Source organism: Trichosurus vulpecula, chromosome 8 (genome assembly GCF_011100635.1).
Source record: "Trichosurus vulpecula isolate mTriVul1 chromosome 8, mTriVul1.pri, whole genome shotgun sequence".
Lineage (NCBI taxonomy): Eukaryota > Metazoa > Chordata > Mammalia > Diprotodontia > Phalangeridae > Trichosurus > Trichosurus vulpecula.
The window spans coordinates 196,716,202-196,738,241 of NC_050580.1; the positions used below are offsets into that span (position 1 = coordinate 196,716,202).

The 22,040-nt window shown below is 41.0% G+C and overlaps 1 protein-coding gene across 2 annotated transcripts in view; it reads left to right on the plus strand.

Moving 5' to 3' along the window:
* Positions 1-250: 250 nt before the first annotated feature.
* Positions 251-22,040, plus strand: part of CAPN3 (calpain 3) — an 88,729-nt gene continuing 66,939 nt past the window's right edge. For both annotated transcript variants that reach the window (XM_036737031.1, XM_036737030.1), the window contains exon 1: positions 251-686. In XM_036737031.1, coding sequence (XP_036592926.1) covers positions 378-686 — 309 coding nt within the window. In that variant the 5' untranslated portion in view covers positions 251-377. The remainder of the gene's footprint in view (positions 687-22,040) is intronic.

Below are 22,040 nucleotides of genomic sequence, written 5' to 3' on the forward strand. Positions count from 1 at the left end.
GTCCTGGCTCAAGCTTCTCTGAGCTGCTGATACAGACACGCACACTCTCCTTCTCTCTGGCATACATGCTCCTGCTAAGAACCCCTGAGAAAAAAGTGACTTTTTTTGTTTCTTGATCAGAAAAAAAAAGTCTTAGCTACAGGGAACCATATGATCACACTAAACTATCTGGGCTGGACATATGCAGAACAACTTTCCAGAGAGTTTTAAAATTTTGAAGTCTCAATGTTGACGTTGTCTCTAAAAGGACTGTCTCTTAAAGGACAAAGTCTTCAGTTGAGCGGCACCAACTTCCTCTTTACTGTTGCTTCCTTTCCTTGGAGGTAACACTATCTTCATCTCTTTCGAAAACTTTTTTCCTTCTTAATTTGCCAGTGATGCCAACAGTCATTAAAGCTTCGGTGGCTCAGCCGACAAGGGCTGGGCCACTCTCTCCAGGACTGGTTTCTCCTCCGGTCCATGCCCCAACCACCGATGCAGGTGGAGTGAATTCTGGGGGCATCTATTCAGCTATTATCAGCCGGAATTTCCCTATTATTGGAGTGAAGGAGAAGACTTTTGATCAGCTACACAAGAAATGTCTAGAAAAGAAGGTTCTGTATCTTGATCCTGATTTCCCCCCTGATGAGACGTCTCTGTTCTACAGCCAGAAGTTCCCCATCCAGTTTGTCTGGAAGAGACCACCGGTGAGTAGCTGGCTATTTTCTGTTCTCAAAGAAGGTTCTTGCACTCACTGCCTCCACCCCATTCAGCTGTCACCACTGCACATGTGCGCTAGAGGAGGAGATCCTGTAAATTGTTTTGTTGGATTCTTCTCACAAATATGAAGGAGGAAGGAGGGAAGTGTGTAATCTTGGCCACAAATAAGTTCCAGAAATATCAACAGCAAGAGGAATTTAGGACCTGATTTTCTTTTTAAAATTAATATTACTTGCTTTTTATAATTGGAGTTCTGCCTTAACTTACTGGATAAAAGGAAATGCTATCTATTTTTTCCAAGTACATACGCTCAATGTAACTCTCCTCTCTTCTCTTTAGTATTTTAATTTGAGGTTTGTTTGTTTGGTTTTTTTGGAAGGAGTCCACTTTCTCAGGCTGAAATAATATCGGTCATTTAGTCTACGAGTGGTAATATGTTTCTGAAACATATTACTCTGAAACACTGAGACATCAAAAAGAATTAATTGTGAGCAAACTTCTCATCAATTGTCACACATTTCCTAGCAGCACAGAATATTGAGTTGGAAGGGAAATGCCTGCTCCTACTCCCTCATTTTACAGATGGGACACTTGAGGCCCAGAGAGGTCAGATGAACTTATCCAAAGTAACTGGTCAGTAGCAGCACCAAAATTAAACCTAGCCCTCAGAACTCCCATTTGGGCTTTTGTCTAACTTCTTATATTACTAATTTTCACTAACCTACGTAAGAGAAAATGAATGTACGTTCATTTCCTTCACTGCTCACTCCTTTCTTCCACCAACATGATGCTTATTCCCTGTAATTCATCAGCCATAAATAATGATTTCATTTTCTCTGAAAGAGGGAGAAAATTCTTCTCATCTTAAACTATTTGTTTGGATAATTAATGTGAGCTCCTCTCCCATCAGGACAGTGTTCCCAGGTTGTATGGTGTGACATAGTGACCCCTCCTGGAGACTTCATTGTTTGAGAGAGAGGACTGGGAAAGAACCAGAATAGGCTGAGCAGATGAGTGTTAAATATCAGGAAATTACATGAATACTGTTCAATGACTGGGAGAGCCTTACTGCCAGGAAGCATTGACCCAGAGGATCCCATTCAGCATTTGCAGAGCGTGTTTTTTACTAGAAATGTTGATGGATTTTATTTATATTTGAAATGTAAATCAAATCTAATCAAAGTCAAAAGGCATTTATTAAGCTTGTATTTGTGAACAAGGTACTCTGCTAGTTTAGGGCAACTAGGTGGTTCAGTGGATAGAGCACCCAGCCTGGAGTCAGGAAGACTCATGTTCCTGAGTTCAAATCCAGCCTCAAACACTTCCTAGCTGTGTGACCCTGGGCAAATCACTTTACCCTGTTTATCTCAGTTTCCTCATCTGTAAAAATGAGCTGGAGAAGGAAAAGGCAGACCACTCCAGTATCTTTGTCAAGAAAACCCCAAATGCGTCACCAAGAGTCTGACATAACTAAAACTGACCAAACAACAGCTCTGCCAGTTAGTGACATCAGTGAGACTGTATGACCTGACTAGCAACAGATGGCCTTCCTGGCCACAAATCAATGTCTCTCTCTCTCTCTCTCTCTCTCTCTCTTTCTCTTTTATCCAGACCTGGGATTTCACTAGTATAGGGAGTTTTCAGTGAGAAACTTCCTCTGTGGCTACAGATTGGTACCTTCTCTACCAAGCAGGGTTGAGGCCAGGATAGGAAGGGGGAGGGACAGTATGGCATAATGGATAGTGTTAGACTTGAGATTCAGGAAGACCTTAATTCAGATTTCATTTCTATCACTTACTAGCTGTGTGACCCAAGGCAAGTCAGGCAACTGCTCTGTCTTAGTTTCTCATTTGTAAAATGAAGAAATTGGATTCAATGGCCTTTAAGGTGCTTTCCAGATTGTATGATTCTATTACCATTTTATCTTGTCTATATCTTGTATCTTGCCTTCCCTATCAGATTGTGAGCTCCTTGAGAGTGGGGGACTGTCTTTAGCCTTTCTTTGTATCCGTAGCACTTAGCACAGTGCCTGGCACATAGTAGGTGCTTAATAAATGGTTATTGGCTGACTGACTATGACCTTGCTGGGCTGTAATGCCCTTAGCCATAGAATCTATCTATCTACAGTATTTATATCGCAGTTAGATAATTGTGAGGCTTACAATTATGATTATGTATTATCTAATGGAAGATTATATATATGTAATGGCAATCTGTGCGTGCAGCCAGGATAAATTATGCTTGCCCTCTCAGCTGAAACCCTTCTCAATCTGCTTTTTCAATACCCTCCATGAGTTGGTTCATTAGGATGTGTTTTTCCACCAGGACACTGTCTGTTGTTGTTGTTGTTCAGCAGTTTCAGTCGTGTCTGACTTTTCGTGACCCCTTTTGGGGTTTTCTTGACAGAGATACTGGCGTGGTTTTCCATTTCCTTCTCCAGCTCATTTTACAGATGAGGAAGCTGAGGCAAACAGGGTTAAGTGACTTGCCCAGGATCACACAGCTAGTAAGTGTCTGAGGCCAGATTTAAACTCAGGATGATGAGTCTTCCTGACCCCAGACCCAGTGCTCTATTCCCTGCACCACCTCACTGCCCTGATCGGACACTAGTCTAAAAGAATCTGGATAGAAATACTCCCATGAGATTCTTCTGTTTTCTTTTCTCCAAGGAGCTTGCTTTCCCAAAGAGCTTTTCCCTATTAGATTAGTGCATTGATCTAAGGACACAGTGATAGCCTTTTAGACTTTAGCTCTTTGAGGTTGGGACCAAATTAGGCACTCAAAAGTCACTAAATATTTTTTAGTGAGGCAATCTGAGTTAATTGACTTGCCCAGAGTCACACAGCTACTAAGTAGTCAAGTGTCTGAGACCAGATTTGATCTCAGGTCCTCCTGATTCCATGGCCAGTACTCTATTCACTGCACCACCTAGCTGCCAAAAGTCAACATTTAACACAAGGAGAGTTACTTTACCCTAACATGGCAAGGATATACAACAAGAACACGATGGCACTTAGTGTTTTTTTTTTTCCATATGGAAACCCATCTGGTCATTAGGTCATCAGAGTATGGCAGCTCTCCAGGTCTTAGATACCCACCAAGTCTGAGAGACCTACATTGCACATGACTGGGATTTTTTACGGCCCTAAATGACTTAGGTTCCAGGGGCAGCTTTGCCCTGCACCTATCTCATGCTGTCTGGGGACTGGGGGTGGGATTAAAGAGTAGGAAGGGCATATATGAGGGAAGCTAGGGCCAATCAAGGCCCTAGGGGCAGTTTTGTCTTCTTTAGGTAAAGCTTCCCCATGTTGTGGGTGGGAGAAAAGTTGCTGTATCAGGGAAACACCGGTCCTACAATACTAAACTTTTATATATATGGTAAAGGAATGAAAATGATTCCTTAATCCCACAATGTAAAAATCAAGCTTCTTGTCATATTTCATATCTGTAAATTTGCCAGGAAACACCAGAGAGGTGATTTTCTTTTCCCTCCTACATCTAGTCACACCTTAATATAACCTTCTTTCTATGCAGCCCCACACCCCTAAATACAGTTATATACACATAGCAACCAGCCTCTTCTCCTTCAGAGTTACTACCATCTTCTTGGGCAGTGAGGAAATCCAGGATATTGTAACACATCCAGGACATTTTCAAGAAATAGCAGTGTTTCAACATGTAGAGAAATGGCGAGCTAAGCAGATATAGATGTATCAATATATATATACATCAACACACATAGAGATATATATCTATATATCCCATTGTAAACTATAACCCGGTCTCTATCAGGATTCTGCTAGGAGAAGAGAACTTTTCCCGTTGGATTAAGTGAGAATCACTCTTTGGTTAGGTATGCATAGGATTATTATATGTAGTGGGGGCAGAAGGATAGGAGGAAGAGATCTGATCAGGAGATTCCTGATCGATTGATTTCCCACCCACCCCCAGCCCACTTCATGAAAATGGAGAATATAAGGGGCAGATAATAGGGATAATGAGGTCTTAAATGAAATAAAATGTTTACATTTTGACATCTGTTTACAAAGTATGAAGTTCTTCAGTCAACTTGGAACCTGAGCGAGTGGGCAGCTAGGTGGCTCAGTGGATAGAGAGCTGGGCCTGCAGTCAGGAAAACCTGAGTTCAAATTCAGACACTTACTAGCTGTGTGACCCTGGACAAGTCACTTAACCTCTGTTTGCCTTAATCTACTGGAGAAGGAAATGGCAAACCACTCCAGTATCTTTGCCAAGAAAACCCCTTGGACAGTATTAGTGTGCAATGGCATGAAGAGTCAGACAAGACTGAACAACAACAACCTGGAAGGAAAGAAAAACTGGAGGAAGAAGCCAATATATAGAGGAGCTGGTTCCTCAGTTATATTCCTATCCTCAGATTTCATCCACAGAGATATTTCCTGAAGTCTCTAGCATGTTAAGCTAAGGCTACAATCAAGGCACTAGCTCCTCTGTATACTAGTATCTTCTGAGACTTTCCCTCCCTCCAGATGCCACTGTCTGAAGAGCATCTCACTTCTCCCACATTGTCACCAACTCCATCCATGAAGGCTCAGAGCATCCAGTCATTATCCTCTACCAATAAGGAAAGTCTTATGTAAATGGGCTTGAGCCTTGGGTTATACTTAAATGATTTCCAAGCTGTAAAGTAAGTAACCAGAGTTGAAATATTGGAGGAGTAAATAGGCTAAGTTTGTAACAACAGATGCATCCTAGAAAGAGGCTTGAGAGATTCCTAATTCTGCCTACTGGTGTTTGAGGAAATTCATTTCCAACCTAAAAGTTTCACTGAACCTAAATAGGGTTACTAGCCTAAGTCAGGCCCACTCATTATACAGTCTTACTGATTTTTGTTGTTTAGTCATGTCCAATTCTCCATGACCCCATTTGGGATTTTCTTGGCAGAAATACTGGAGTGGTCTGCCATTTCCTTCTCCAGCTCATTTTACAGATGAAGAAACTGAGGGAAACAGAGTGAAGTGACTTGTCCAGGGTCGCACAGCTAGTAAGTGTCTGAGGTGAGATTTGAACTTGGGAAGATGAGTCTTCCTAACTCCAGGCCCAGTGCTGTATGCACTGTGCCACCTAGCCACCCAGTCCTATTGATGGATGGGACCAAAAGTCAACTAGTCCAAACCCTCCCCATTTCATAGATTAGGAAATCAAGGACAAGAGAGGTTATGTGACTTGCCACTTTTAGTAAGTGACCAAGCCAAGATTACAACCCAAGACCCCTGACTCTAAAGCCAACCTATTTTCATCACTCCTTGTCTCTAGAGAAAAAGTTTTATTTTAGTAATCAACAGGCATGGTGGGCAACTGTTCAGATCCTTTAAGCACTAATAGTTTAGAACTGCACTGAGACTTATGGGACACTCTGTATATAGCTTCAAGTGAAAAATAATTCTTCCTCAATGCAGCCATCAGTCAATCAATGAGCAATCATTTAAGCACCTACTCTGTGCCCAAGCCTCTTGTTTGGCACGGAGGGTACAGATGAAGAAAGATCTGCCTAAATTTCAGCTTCCTATATAATCTGTTTGCTATTGCTGAGTACTGAGGGATACTTATGTGAAGAACCCCAGGAATCCTTAGCCTTTGGTTTTGCCAGTGGGATTCTCTCCTCTTTGATACTTTTCCTTGCTCTTCTGAAGCTGACCCCTCTCTCTTTCTAGCTCACTTTCACTTCCTTCAGCCTTGGTTCTTCTCTGACATCACATTTAAATTTCCACTATTTTTTCCCCTGGCTTCTGTTTTACATAATATTTAGAAGGAGGAAGAGGAGAGGTAGAAGAAGGGGATTTTCCATTTGGCCCTGGTTACCAGCGTTTCTGGATTTCACTTCCTTGGCTAGCTGAATCTAGCCTCTCGTCTAGGCCATCTTCACTTTTTTTAATGACATAAACCCCTCTGGCAATCCGGTAAAGTCTATGAATCCCTTCTCAGAATAATGTTGTCTTTTTTTAAAAAAAAGAAATTAGTAAATTTATTTATTTTTAGTTTTCAACATTCACTTCCATAAGTTTTCAAGTTTCTCCCCCTTCGTTCCCTCTCCCCTCCCCAAGAGGGCCTGAAATCTGATATAGGCTCTACATATATATATTCCTATTAAACATCACATTAGTCATGTTGTATAGCAGAATAATGTTTTTAAATGAATAAAATAAAATGCATAAGATTACAAAGAAAACCAATTATAGTAAAATACAGTTATCAAAATTATTTTTAAAAAAAGCAAATTCATGGACCCCAGGTTAAGAAACTCTACTCTAGATTAAGCATATCTTCCTTCCCTAGTTATTAAAAAAATATAACTTCATAGACTCTTTTGCTTTAATTTTGGTAAAGAGTGAAAAATAGTTTCTTTGTATGTATCTCATTCTGTCCTCAAAGAATAACTGTCTCTTCCTTGGCTTTATCATAATAAACAATTTTGCCTCTCTTGAACTTGGTTTCCTTATCGGTGAAATGAAAGAATTAAATTAGACCTCTAAGATTCCTTCCATCTCTAGACACTATGATCCTGTGTTATCTTTCTATCCTTTGGGAATAACTTTCTCCTCTTCAACTTCACTATTGTAAACAGTTGAGTTCTAAAATCTATTCTTATATAAAGTGAGAAGGCAGAATTCCTAGGCAGTGCTACTATCCTGGAGGAGAAAAGAAAGGAATGAGTGACCTACAGCTGGAGGAAAAGCAAGAGACTAAGCTACAATATGGGGGAGCAAAAAGCCAAAACCTCACCTTCTATTATTGCCATGAGTTACAGTACAGTACACACAGTACAGGTTCAGTGGGATAGCGGCTGCCTTTTTAGTAACCCCAAGTTCATTTTCCTTCCAGAAGAAATCCAGACTCTTAAGATAGCACTTTAAAGCTGGAGGCCTGGATATATCCATGGACTGAGAGTGGGACATAAATGCTGGGGGAAAAGGAGAATGTCCCATTAGCAATTACAAATTAGTTTTCCTTCAAATGGATGTAACACTATGAGTCTTCAGGACTGTAGAGGATCCTGGGAGAGTCAGGTGAGACTCACCAGAGAGAGAAGAAAATTGTATTGATTATTTATGAGCTATAGTGGGTTCTTCATGCATTTTCACTAAGGCCAAATAAAAGCTGTTCTGTATCTCATGTAGCCTATCTCATCTCTGGGTTTTTACCCTGACTGTCTCACCAGCACGCCAGATCTCCAGAGCAAGAGTACATCTTCCCCCTCGGTATTCTAGGGGTACCTCTTGAGGGGTCGAGGTGGCCTTCTAATGCTCATGGCTCAAGTAAGTCGATCAGTAAGCATTTACTAAGTGTCCACTATGTACCAGGCACTGTGCTAAGAGCTGGAGATACAAAGAAAGGCAAAAGATAATCCCTACTCTAGAGGAGCTCATTTCTAATGAGGGAGATAATAAGGAAATAACTATGTACAAACAAGTAATATACAGGATTAATAGGAAATAATCAACAAATGGAAGACACTAGAATTAAGGGGGATTGGGAAAGGCTTCCTGTGGAAGGCCATATTTTAGCTGAGCTTTGAAGGAAGCAGGGAAGCCAAGAGGGAGAGAGGAGGAGGCAGATCATTCCATGTACGAGGGGCTGAGAAAATGAGAAAATGCCCAGACTTGAGAGATGGAGGATATTGTACATAAAACAGCAAGGAGGCCCAAAGAGTACGTGAGGGAGGGGGGAGGCATAAAGTGCAAGGAGACTGGAAAGGTAGGAGGGCAGAGAAGGTTACAAAGGGCTTTGAATGCCAAACAGAAGATTTTGTATTTGATCCTAGAGTAAGGGATAGGGGTGTGTGTGTGTGTGTGTGTGTGTGTGTGTGTGTGTGTGTGTGTGATAATTGGACCCATGCTTTAGAAAAATCATTTCGGTGGCTGAATGGAAAATGAATGAGTCCCCATTTTAGTATGCTTTCCTCAGTATTGGTCACCAGATACAATTGATATCTCCTTTATATCAACTGACCCAATGATTAGCAGCCCATTGTAATTTTTAATTATATTTTATTTTTTTCCCCAATTACATGTTAAAACAATTTTAAACATGTTTTTTTGAGTTTTGAGTTACAAATTCTATCCTTCCCTCTCTCCCTCTCCTCCCCACTCCCTGAGATGGTAAGCAATCCAATATAAGTTATACATGTACAATCATGTAAAACACTTCCATATTAGTCATAGTAGAAGACTCAAAAAAAACGTGAAAGAAAGGAAGGAAGAGAGAGAAAGAGAGAGAGAAAGAAAGAAGAAGGAAGGAAGGAAGGGAAAGAAAGAAAAAGAAAGAAAGAAAGAAAGAAAGAAAGAAAGAAAGAAAGAAAGAAAGAAAGAAAGAAAGAAAGAAAGAAAGAAAGAAAGAAAGAAAGAAAGAACGACGTAAGATCGTAAGAAGAAAGAAAGAGAAGAAAGAACGAGTGCTTCAGTCTGTATTCAGACAATCTCAGTTACTTCTCTGGAGGCAGATAGCCAGTTTCATCATGAGTCCTTTGGGATTTTCTTGGATCATTGTTTTGTAGCCCATTACCATTTAACCAAAGAATATCAATTAGTTTTTGCAAAGGTATATTTACTGAGAAGATAGAACAAGGACAGACATAACATTCCCTGACCCAGGGGGGTATACTCTCCCCTATACCACCTCCATTCCTGGGAAGGGTGGACTGAAACTTAATGCTGCAAGGCATTTGCCCCACCAAGTTCATTTCCAAATGTAGCATAGCGACTGGACAAATGACTCCCTCTTGGATTCACTTATCCGCTAGTACTCTGGGTCAAGCAGGTCAATCCTCACCAGTCTAGCTGCCAGCAAATTCTAGCACGGACGCCTGTCTATGGACATCTGGCAACACGCTCTTCAAACACGTCACTGTTTTCTGACCAGGTTCAGCTACTGATTAACAACAGTATGGTAACTTCTGACCACACTTCAAAGTTCACAAGGCCGCCCCACCTAAGGGCAGTTTAAAAAAAAAAAAAGATACAATAGAAACAGACATAGGAGCAGGGTCATGTGCTTATGACTTCAAGTCCACCTGGGCTGCAGTAGAATAGGCCACTGGTGCTGGAGCTACATACCTCAACAATAGAAGGACCGTGCACTCCAGCTTTGTGCAGATATGAGTACAAACCCAACTTGGGCTCATGTGGTGGGTCCCTGGGCATTTTTTCAATTAGAAACTTAAGCAACTTTACACAGGGAGTAAAGAGTCTAATAAACCCTAAGCTCTATTTATAGCAATCCAGTTGTTCTTCCCATCCAATCTCATCTGTATAATGATGTTATTGCATAATTGCAATTCGTACGTACATACTAGTTTATGTTCTATTTGCTTTTCACTAAGCAGTACTTCATCTATACATTTCAGGGGATCAGTAGTCTACATATGCATAATTTCTAGTAGCTGTGTGTATTCCATCATGGTAATGATGCCACAGTTTCCTTAGCCCTGGCCTGCACAACATGTGGCCTGCACACCACTTGCAACCCACCAAAGGATTTCAGGCTGTGCACAAAAAATGTATGTCGTGCAGGCCTGTCTTAACCTATTATTGTTTCCATCTTTTCACACTGCAAATAATGCTCCTCTTTTAAAAGCTTTTATTGATTTCTGATATTTATATTGTCTTCATTTCCAAATATATAAACCTACTTCCTTACCCAAAGGATGTTACAAAGAATGTAAAAAAAGGCAGGGGGCGGGGCAGGGTGGTGAACAGACAGTTCAGCAAAACCAATTCTAAAACAAAACAACTCCACGAGGTCTTGACAGCTTATGTAGAGTTCCAAACCCTATAGGTCTGGAGCCTTACCTCTACAGAGAAAGAAGGAAGTTGAATTTTCTCTCTGGCACCAAGCCTAGTCTTCATAATTATGCAGCATCCATGAACATTTTTATGCAAAGTACTCTCTTTTTCCTCTGGGAAGCAATCCTTCCTGAGGATATATGCTCTAATATCATTAAATCAAAGTACAAAAACAGCACTCTTCTGTATTAAGAGTTCCTGCTGGAAGTTGTCTGGAAGTGTGACCCAAATGGACTTTTAGTTTTATACCCACAGAATAACAAAATCATTGGCTGGACAGGACGTTAAAAAATTTGCTAGTCTGTTCCTCTGATGCCAGGCAGGACCATCCTAGAAAGATAGCTTTCTACCCATTACATAAAGTCTTCACAGGGGATGCCACAACCAACTGGCAGTCTACAATTTCTGTAGTCAATTACAACTGTTTCGGTCAATTACTTCTTCCATATTTCTTAGTGGAAAGAGAGAATAGTTATCTACCACTATTAATTTCATAGCTTTTCATGTACTTGAAATCCGTCAAATCCCCTTTACCTTCTCACCTTGGTCAGGCAATAGCCACTAAGTGCTCAGGTCAGATAACACCAACTCCTTCAGCCTTTCCTCATAGGGTCTATTTCAGGAATAGACACATCCTATTAAAGAACTGGGCCAAATTTCCATGATGGAAAATGCCCTGGGCAGAGCTCTGAGTTAAAGAACTTCTGGAATAGAGCTCCTAAGGACTGGTGTGACATTAAATTCCATTACATGAAACTGAAAATCTTCTACCCAAGCAAAATTAATGCACCTAGAACAAAAAAAAGGAAAGGGGTCAAACAGGTGCGGGGAGGGGAGGGACGGGGAGAGGGAAATCTCTGTATCAAATTTCTCCAATAAGGGTTTGGTATCCAAGATAGATAAACAATTAAGACAAACACATACACACACACACACACACACACACACACACACATACACACACACACCACACGCCATTCAAAGGCCATGATGTCAAATCTAATGATGCCACTAGGGGTAGAGTCAGGAATAAAAATATTATTTAGCTCAATTGTTGATAGGTGACAGAATTTGGCTCTTTGAGGACCATTCTACCACCAATTGTGCCCCCGCCTACAACTAGCTGGCGCCAGACCATGCTTCACGTCCATCCCTTTCCATCTGACCTTCTGCTGCAAGTTCCATACCCCACCCCCTCCACCTCTTGCTCTGGTTACAGTAATCGGTTGCTTCTGATTTCAGAAAGGTCAGGACAGTGGACTAGCCTACGGTTCCGCTCACCATTCTTGTAACTCCCTAGACCAAGACTATCTTTCCTAGCCACCACTTCCCTATATATGTTATTTCCTCTGTTGGCTTAGGCTAATGAAGTCTGGGTCTGTCTCACTTCTGTTTGTGTCCCCAGCATCTAGCATAGGACTTGGCACATAGTGGGTGCTTACTAAATACTTTTTCATTCATTCATCTAAAAAGGGTATGGTCTAATCTGTTTCCCCAGTTGTTCATGACTGATTCATCAAGATAGTAATTCATTTAAATACTTCTTACAAAAAAAACATATAAGAGAAAATTCCATAAATACAAATTTAAGCAAACCAGTTTCATTAATAGTTAAGTATACTAAAATAAGCCTGTAAAAAAATTCATCTAACCTGTTCCACTTGGGGATGATTATAGCTCTCTGGGGAGACTGAGCTGTATCCAACAGGAGACTGAAGCAAATATATCATCAATTTCTAAAAATTCAGACATAGTGCAAAAATCCAGAGTTTAAGATAACTATATGTCATTGATAGTCCAGGGCCACCCTTGTGACTGTGGGTCAGAAGATCTGGCTGGGTTCAAATCCTGGCTCTTTAAATTATCCAAGATTGAAATTAGTCAAATCTTTAAATTCCATTTAAAGAGGACATTAATGCTTGTGTCAGACATCATATAGAGCTGTTGTATAGATCAATCAGTCAGTCAACATATATTTATTATAAGCACCTACTATATGCTAGGCAACGTTAGGCACTGTATATACAAAATCAAAAATGAAATAGTTCCTATTCTCCAAGGAATTCTAAAAGGGGAGAAAACATATCAAAATATATATCAAAATATATACATAAATGCACACAAATATGCAAATGCATATGCATGCAAATACATGCATAAATATGAAGTAAAAAAATACAATGTAGGTAAATTCAAGGTAGTTTGGGAGGGAGGGCACTAGTAGCTGGGGGTAGGATTGAGGTGTCAGGAAAGGTTTCTTATGGAGGATGTGCTTGAACTACCTTTTAAAGGAAAATAGGGGCTCTGTGTTGTGAGTTCCAGGCATGGGAAATGGACAATCCAAAAGCGTTGAGACAGGGTATTGAGTTCTCTACCTGAGAATAAGGGGTGGCTGGGTGGATAGAGCACCTGGCCTGGAAGCCTGGAGTCAGGAAGACCTGAATTTAATACTAACTAGCTGTGTGACCCTAGGCAAGTCATTTAACCTTGTTTGCCTCAGTTTCTTCATCTGTAAAATGAGTTGCAGAAAGAAATGCTAAGAAAACCCTAAATGGGGTCATGAAGAGTCGTTCACTACTGAACATCACCACCATCTCAAGAACAAAGAAAAGGCCAATTTGGCTAAATTACGGAGTATGGGAGGGATAGGGTTGTCCAATGAGCCTGGGGCGAGATTCAGCAAGTCTTTAAAAAGCTAAACAGAGCAGTTTGTATTTTATTCTAGAGGCAATGGGAAGCCTCTGGAATTAGAGTCAGAGGAAGTGGTGGGGGAAGAGATCATGATGTCAGGAGGTTATTGCCTTCAAAAGGGGAAAACTTCTCCTCATGAACTCCTGACAGCATAATTTCAGGAAGCTGGGTTACCGAGGGACAAGATGAAATAATCCAGGCACAGGGTCCATATTTCATCATAGAGTCCTACAACTAACCATGAATTACTCATGCCTCCTGACAGTACAAGGTTGTCTTGAGAATGTTATGCCACAGTAGGAGGGTGATTACAAGTTTAATACCATGCCTTAACCTCAGCAAAGCTGATGACCTGGAAATGTTGTAAGATACTTCTAGCCAGCTATGTCAGCAAACAGAAGATTCCCTGAATTTGCTGATAGTCACTTATAATGCCACCATTCAAACTGCTCTCCTCTTTGGCTTGAAGGTTTGGAAACATAGCTCTTGCCTTCTTAATTCTCTCCTCAACACTCTTCCCTAGTAAATATTTAAATTATCACACACTTGGCTAAGTTTACAATATAATACAAGAAACTACTAACGTATCATCTCGGTTCTTCCTCACGTGTAGGTCCCAGAAAGCTACCCCTGATTCAAAAAATTCTGTGTATCAATACCCACCCCTAGCTCATAAGTCCCAACTGGTGTGTATACCTTTAGTAAAGCAACCAGAAAGGATATTTTCATTTAAAATAAAACAACAAAATTTAATCAAATAGCAAAATAAATGGAGTGAAAATTTCTGCTTTAGACTCAGAGGTTACCGAACTACTAGGGGGAAATGTATGAATATAGACAGAAGGGAACATGGGAGGCCACACACATAGGAAACATAGAAGCCTAGGAACATAAGTGAAGGTGCATATATGCTGGGACAAGTGTGGCCTTAGCACATGCATGTAGGCAGAGGTATACTGGTAAATGTTTAATAACTGGCTCTGTGAAAAATATATATGTATATATGTGCTCACAACACACATTTAAGCTGTTAACATTTTCTTTATCACTTTATTTTTTTTAGTTTAATTTATTTAATATATTTAGTTTTCAGCATTGATTTTCACAAGAGTTTGAATTACAAATTTTCTCCCCATTTCTGCCCTCCCCCCCACTCCAAGATGGCTTATATTCTGGTTGCCCTGTTCCCCAGTCGGCTCTCCCTTCTGTCACCCCACTCCCCTCCCATTCCGTTTTCCCTTCCTTTCTCATGGGGTAAGATAAATTTCTACACCTCATTGCCTGTGTATCTTATTTCCTAGTTGCATGCAAAAACTTTTTTTTGTTTTTGAACATCTGTTTTTAAAACTTTGAGTTCCAAATTCTCTCCCCTCTTCCCTTCCCACCCACCCTCCCTAAGAAGTCAAGCAATTCAACATAGGCCACATGTGTATCATTATGTAAAACGCTTCCACAATACTCATATTGTGAAAGACTAACTATATTTTGCTCCTTCCTAACCTATCCCCCTTTGTTGAATTTTCTACCTTGACCCTGTCCCTTTTCAAAAGTGTTTGCTTTTGATTACCTCCTCCCCCATCTGCCCTCCCTTCTATCATCCCCCCTTTTTTATCTTCTACCTCCTTCTTTCCTGTGGGGTAAGATACCCAATTGAGTGTGTGTGGCATTCCCTCCTCAGGTCAAATCCGATGAGAGCAAGATTCACTCATTCCCCTTCACCTGCCTCCTCTTCCCTTCCTACAGAACTGCTTTTTCTTTCCACTTGTATGGAAGATAATTTACCCCATTCTATCTCTCCCTTTCTCCCACTCTCAATATATTCCTCTCTCATCCCTTAATTTGATTTTTTTTTAGATATCATCCCTTCATATTCAACTCACCCCGTGCCCTCTGTCCATGTGTATATACATATACATACTTACATACACATATATATACATACACATACATACATATATATGAATATTCCCTTCAGCTACCCTAATACTGAGGTCTCATGAATCATACACATCATCTTTCCATGTAGGAATGTAAACAAAACAGTTCAACTTTAGTAAGTCCCTTATGATTTCTTTTTCTTGTTTACCTTTTCATGCTTCTCTTGATTCTTGTGTTTGAAAGTCAAATTTTTTATTCACCTTTGGTCTTTTTACTGAGAAAACTTGAAAGTCCTCTATTTTATTGAAAATCCATATTTTGCCTTGGCGCATGATACTCAGTTTTGCTGGGTAGGTGATTCTTGGTTTTAATCCTAGCTCCATTGACCTCTGGAATATCGTATTCCAAGCCCTTCGATCCCTTAATATAGAAGCTGCTAGATCTTTGGTTATTCTGATTATGTTTCCACAATACTCAAATTGTTTCTTTCTGGCTGCTTGCAGTATTTTCTCCTTGATCTGGGAGCTCTGGAATTTGGTGACAATATTCTTAGGAGTTTTCTTTTTGGGATCTTTTTGAGGAGGCAATCTGTGGATTCTTTCAATTTCTGTTTTGCCCTGTGGCTCCAGAATATCAGGTCAGTTCTCCTTGATAATTTCTTGAAAGATGATATCTAGGCTCTTTTTTTGATCATGGCTTTCAGGTAGTCCAATCATTTTTAAATTATCTCTCCTGGATCTATTTTCCAGGTCAGTGGTTTTTCCAATGAGATATTTCACATTGTTTTCCACTTTTTCATTCCTTTGGTTCTGTTTTATAATATCTTGATTTCTCATAAAGTCACTAGCTTCCACTTGCTCCAGTCAGTGGTCTTCTGGACCTCCTTTTCCATTTGGCTAATTCTTCCTTTCAAGGCATTCTTCTCCTCATTGGCTTTTTGGAGCTCTTTTGCCGTTTGAGTTAGTCTATTTTTTAAGGTGGTGTTTTCTTCAGTGTATTTTTCAGTATTTTTTTGGGTCTCCTTTAGCAAGTCATTGACTTGTTTTTCATGGTTTTCTTGCATCATTCTCATTTCTCTTCCCAATTTTTCCTCTACTTCTCTAACTTGCTTTTCCAAATCCTTTTTGAGCTCTTCCATGGCCTGAGACCAGTTCATGTTTTTCTTGGAGGTTTTTGATGTAGGCTCTTTGACTTTGTTGACTTCTTCTAGCTGTATGTTTTGGTCTTCTTTGTCACCAAAGAAAGATTCCAAAGTCTGAGACTGAACCTGAGTGCATTTTCGCTGCCTGGCCATGTTCCCAGCCAACTTACTTGACCCTTGAGTTTTAGTTCAGGTATGACTGCTTGTAGAGTAAAGAGTACTTTGTTCCAAGCTTGAGAGGATGCGCTGTTCTTTTCAGAGCTATTTCTATACAGCCAGCTCTGCCACACCAGCACTCCTCCTTCCCCAAGAACCACCAACCTGGACCTGACTCAGATCTTAAGCAGGCTCTGCACTCCTGCTCTGATCTGCCACTTAATTCCTCCCACCAGGTGGGCCTGGGGCTGGAAGCAACTGCAGCTGTAGTTCTGTAGCTGCACCACCTCTGCTGTCCCTGGGGTGGTGGCCGAACCATGAACTCCTTTCACTCCCTGCAGCTTTTCCCACTAACCTTCCCTGTTGTCTTTGGTGTTTGTGAGTTGAGAAGTCTGGTAACTGCCACAACTCACTGATTCAGGGCGCTAGGTCCTGTTCCACCCGGCTCCCAGTCTGGTAGGTCCTGCCACTGCCCACGCTGGGCTCCGCTCCCCTCCGCTCCCAGCTCCATTTGATAGACCTCACCCAGCGACCATCTGGGCTGTCCTGCCTGGAGCCCTGCTTCCCTCCCCTATTTCATGGGTTTTGCAGTTCTTCTCTGTTGTCTTTGTCTGATTCAGGACGCTAGGGTCTGTTCTGCCCAGCTCCCGGGGCTCCCGGTCTGGTTGGTCCTGCCACCACCCACGCTGTGCTCTGCTCCACTCCGCTCCCAGCTCCATTTGATAGACCTCACCCAGCGACCATCCAGGCTGTCCTGGGCTGGAGCCCTGCTTCCCTCTGCTATTTTGTGGGTTCTGCCATTCTAGAATTTGTTCGAACCATTTTTTATAGGTTTTTGGAGGGACTTGGCAGGGAGCTCACACAAGTCCCTGCTTTCCAGACACCATCTTGGCTCAATCTCCTATCACTTTCTTTAATCAAGAAAATCAATAATAAATAAAATCCTGATTTGTGACACCAATTTTCAAGGTGTAAATGCCTACACCGAAAATTTAAAAATCACCCAGTAAGAGCTGGATCCAGCACCCTCCTCCATTGTAGGGAACACACATATGGACTTGGGTACCCAGGGTAATGTATATGTCTGATGCTGTAGTACCCCTGATGTGTTCTGGGGATGTCATTGTGTTGCTTTATGCTAGGCATTGCTTGTCTGCTAGGGATTGCATCTTGAGTCTCTGCTGGGCATTGCATTACCTCTGCCAGGCATTTCTATTGGCGCTTACCTTCAGTTGCTGATCAGCTTCCTGCTGCTATTTCTGATGTTCATCTAGATTGTCTCTATGGATCATTTGCTGCTTTTTGCTACCATTTACTGGGGATGCAGAGCTGGTAAGCCCCATCCTGGAAGGGACTGTTAAATTCTTCATCTTCATAGGCTTACCCCATAGCCAACAGTTGAACTCAGCCAGGCAAACAGCAGAAGCTCTTACCTAGGATAGTCTTATTTTCACTCTAAGTCTATGGCCCTAGTCAATTAGGGGCAGCTAGGTGACACAATGGATAGAGGGCTGGGCCTGGAGTCAGGAAGACTCATCTTCCTGAGTTCAAATCTGGCCTCAGACACTTATAGGTGTGTGACCCTGGGCAAGTCACTTAATCCTGTTTGCCTCAGTTTCCTTATCCGTGAAATGAACTGGAGAAGGAACTGGCAAACCGCTCCAGTATATTTGCCAAGAAAACCCCAAATGGTGTCACAAAGAGTCAGATACAACTGAACTACAATAACTAGTCAATTTCCTGATAAGATTATTCTTTTGAATTCTTGTTCAATCCTTGATTGTCAAGCTGTATTCTCTCAAACTATTTCAGAGACCTTGCCCAGCAAAATGGCAAAGGAGCAGTGTGGGGACAGATTAAGAGGGTTAAGTGTCATCCTTATGACACTCCCATTTTTCATGCAAATCAATCTGGGTACAAGGACAAAAGAGATATGTGAAACTTTGGGTCCTTTGTTCTAAATTCTCATTTTTATTATGCATCCCTGCCAGAAGGAAAATGGCTAGTGTTTGTTTAGTGTTTCTGCCTGGGCAAATCTCCCTGGTGTCCCTATGCTACAACATGACAAATCTCCCTGGTGTCCCTACGCTACAACATGATTAAACTCAGTGGATAAACTATTTATGTCAGCAAGTGCGGGTATGTTGCATAGTTACGGAACTTTGTCCAACTAAGCCTAACTTTGTCTTCTCAGTTCTTTCATCATAGGGCTCTTAAAGAAATGAAAACTTTTCTGCCTGAATGGACCTAACCTCTATATTCCGACCAGAACTGCTCTCCCAAGCACGTCCCAACACCCTATGTTGGTTGTTTTATTTCCCTTGGTTTTTACATTAAGTAAACAAATGAAACAGTTAGCAATACACTCAATACTTACATATATTCTGCTTCTGCTGTGCTTTTAACATTCAGATATTCAATCTGGCCAATGAGAGAACCCACCATGAGACTTTACCATCTACACTTTCCATAGTATTATCTTCCTCATTCTTGAAAGCAGAAACTGTCCTACTTTTGTTATGCGTATCCCAAACTGTATCCCGAACAGTGCTTTGCATATAGTACATACTTTTAAAAAATGCTTTTTCTTTCATTTATCTCCCATCCCATACCAGCAATTCATTCTGCTACTGATAATAATCTTAATAATAATAGCTAACATTTATATAATCCTTCAGAATTTACAAAGTGCGGAAGCATATATTATCTCATCTGATCCTCACAACATCCGTATGAGGTAGGTGTTCTTACTGTTCCCATTTTACAGATAAGGAAACTGAGGCCGGGAGTACTTAAGTGATTTGTCCAAGGTCACACAGCTAGGAAGTTCAAACCCAAGGTCTTACTAACTCTAAGTCCAACACTGTTCACTGCAACCACTTAGCTGTCTCTGCTGACTCACTAGAACCCCTAATAAAGATTCTATAAGTAAGTGGAAGAAGAGGTATTTCAACAAATGGGGGTGGGGTGGGGAAAAGCAGTGTTTGGAAGGACCAGTTGGATGTTGCCACCATCTTTAAGAGAGGTACAATTTAGTTCCCTAGGGGTCCAATGAAACTCTTCTTTCAGAGGTCTCTAATTTATGTTAATTCTTGGCCTTGAATCCTAAGGAAATCTACAGCTGACTTTTTTCCAGAAATAGTCAGACTGGAGTCCAGACACAGCTGCACGGGAATCTTAGCTAAAGACCATCTGTGAGACCACTAGCCCGGATGAGAATCACCCACTCTACATTGTTACAATAACTGGTATTTTTTCATTGCTACATGCTTTCCAATATAACGTGGGAAGTATCCTTGTTGCATTAGGTATGTATAGTAGCCTATCCTTGTTAATGATAACTCCGTAACTTTCCAAATTGATTTGAGTGTTAAAAGTATAGCAGGAGTAAAATGTATATGAGTATTGGGGATATTGAAAACTGTTTGAGTTTATTTGCCCAATACAAAAACCAAAGGGGATAGATAGTTTAGGGTTTGGGATGACTGCTTGGGAGGGAATATAGACATAGATATAGTTGTAGACATGTAGATATATATATATAGAGAGAGAGAGAGATATGTGTATATATGTATATACACACAGATATACATATATACACATATATATGTACATGTTATACATTTTTTAAAATTTATATGTGTGTGTATTTGTATGTATATATAACCTAAAAAATACTTTTGGGATTCTAAGGCTGGCTGCTCCTTGCTTTCAACATCAGAAACTTAACTAAAAATTCATAAACAGAGACAAGTCTCTGTCTCTATTCCCTGTCTTTCCCCCAAAACCTCTTCTCTTCCTAATTTCCCTTTTTCAGTTGAGGGTACCACCACCCTTCCAGTCACCCAAGCTGACAACTTTGTTGTCTTCCTTGACCCCTCCCCTTTACCTTTACTCTTCCGGGAAGTTCAAGGCCTCATCACCCTTCCCATGGATTATTACAATAGCCTACTCATTGGCCTACCTACCTCCTCTCTCTCTTGTCCAATCCATCCTCCAAACAGCTGCCAAAATTATATTCCTAAAGCATAGGTCTGACCATATCAATCCCCTGCTCAATGAACTCCTATTGTCTCTAGGATCAACTAGGAACTCTTGTACCAATCGCCTAAAGCAAAGCTTATGAAGATTGTTTGTTGTTCTTGTTTGTCCTTCATTCTTGAAGAGGACCAATGACATCAGGTAGGTGACGTCTTGATTTGCAAGTGAATTGGATTTAAGGGAGGCAGGACAGTGCACAGTCATTAGCCTCACTCTCTCCTCCAGGGTCATCTGTGTCCAGTGACAAGACATAGGTCAGCATGACTGGAGATCGCCCCAGATGCAGTAGGAGGCCTTTTTAAGCTAAGGTCTTTCCCGGGTCTCACTTTGTCTGAGGCAACAACCATTCTGTGATTTAAGACTAGGCAAGAAATGAGGCAAAAGATAGCCTAATTTGGCTACTCAAAAAAAAAAATCAAATTGCTATTTTCCCTAACTCTGAGCCATCAAAACCCAAACAATGACCAAGTAAGGCTTGGGCTGGGACCTATTGTTGGCCAATCAGTGAGAATTTAAGGTAAGATCAAGTAGATCCTTGAATCCCAATGCACTTTATCAAAGACTGGTTTTCCAGAGCTCTATTTCAAGAAATCATAAATGAAATTATATGGGATAAAATAGCAGTTGTTTCTGTTCTGGCCAGAAACCCTGTCGGTCTTGCCCTCCCACTTTGATTTTTTTTTTTTGAGTAGGCCCAATCTTTTGCCTCATTTCTTACCTTACCATTTCTAGCCTTAAATCACAGAATGGGTATTGCTTCAGATAAACTGAGACCTGGGAAAGACCTTAATTAAAAAAGGCCAAGGTCTCCCACTGCATCTAGTCATCCTGACCTGTGTCTTGCCACTGGACTCAGATGATCCTGGAGGAGAGAGTGAGGATGATGACTTCGCACAGCCCTGCCTTACTTAAACACTATTCACTTGCAAGGCAAGATACCCTCCTGACATTAATGGTTCTCTTCAAGAAGGAAGGACAAACAATAATCTGTGAGTAGTAGTAGCTGCCCTACTGGGGATCCAACTGGCCCAATTGGGCAATGCTCCTTCCTTCCTTCCTTCTTTCTTTCCTTCCTTCCTTTCTTCTTTCTTTCCTCCCTCTCTCCCTCCATCCCTCCTCTCCCTCTGTCCACATAAGCAATCATACCCTTACATGTGGGTGTTCCGCCCGAAGAAATGTAAATTTTGATCGCTGAAAGCTTACAAGATATCTTGCTCCTTGGGGGCTAGATTTTTCTTTTTTTTTCTTCCCTACTTATTTATTCTATCATTAAAAAAAAAACTGGGACAATTAACTCTTTTGTCCCATGTAGTTTCATTTATGATAAGAAAACCTGCTGAGAAATGGAACTGGGAATAAAACCATTCCTGTGGGAAAGATAAAAGATCAGAGGACCAAAGATCATAGTGTCTTGCTGCAAAAATGCTGCCAGCAGAGTACAGCTAATGGAGAAGATCCATCATTTGCTACAGAAGGGACTTTTATGCGTTCCAACCTAAACTGCCCTGCCAAGCACCCCTAACTCCTAAACTCTCCCCAACACGCTGAGCTGGTTGTTCTATTTACGTTGATTTCTGCAAGGATTAAACTAATCTACAATATACTTGTTACCA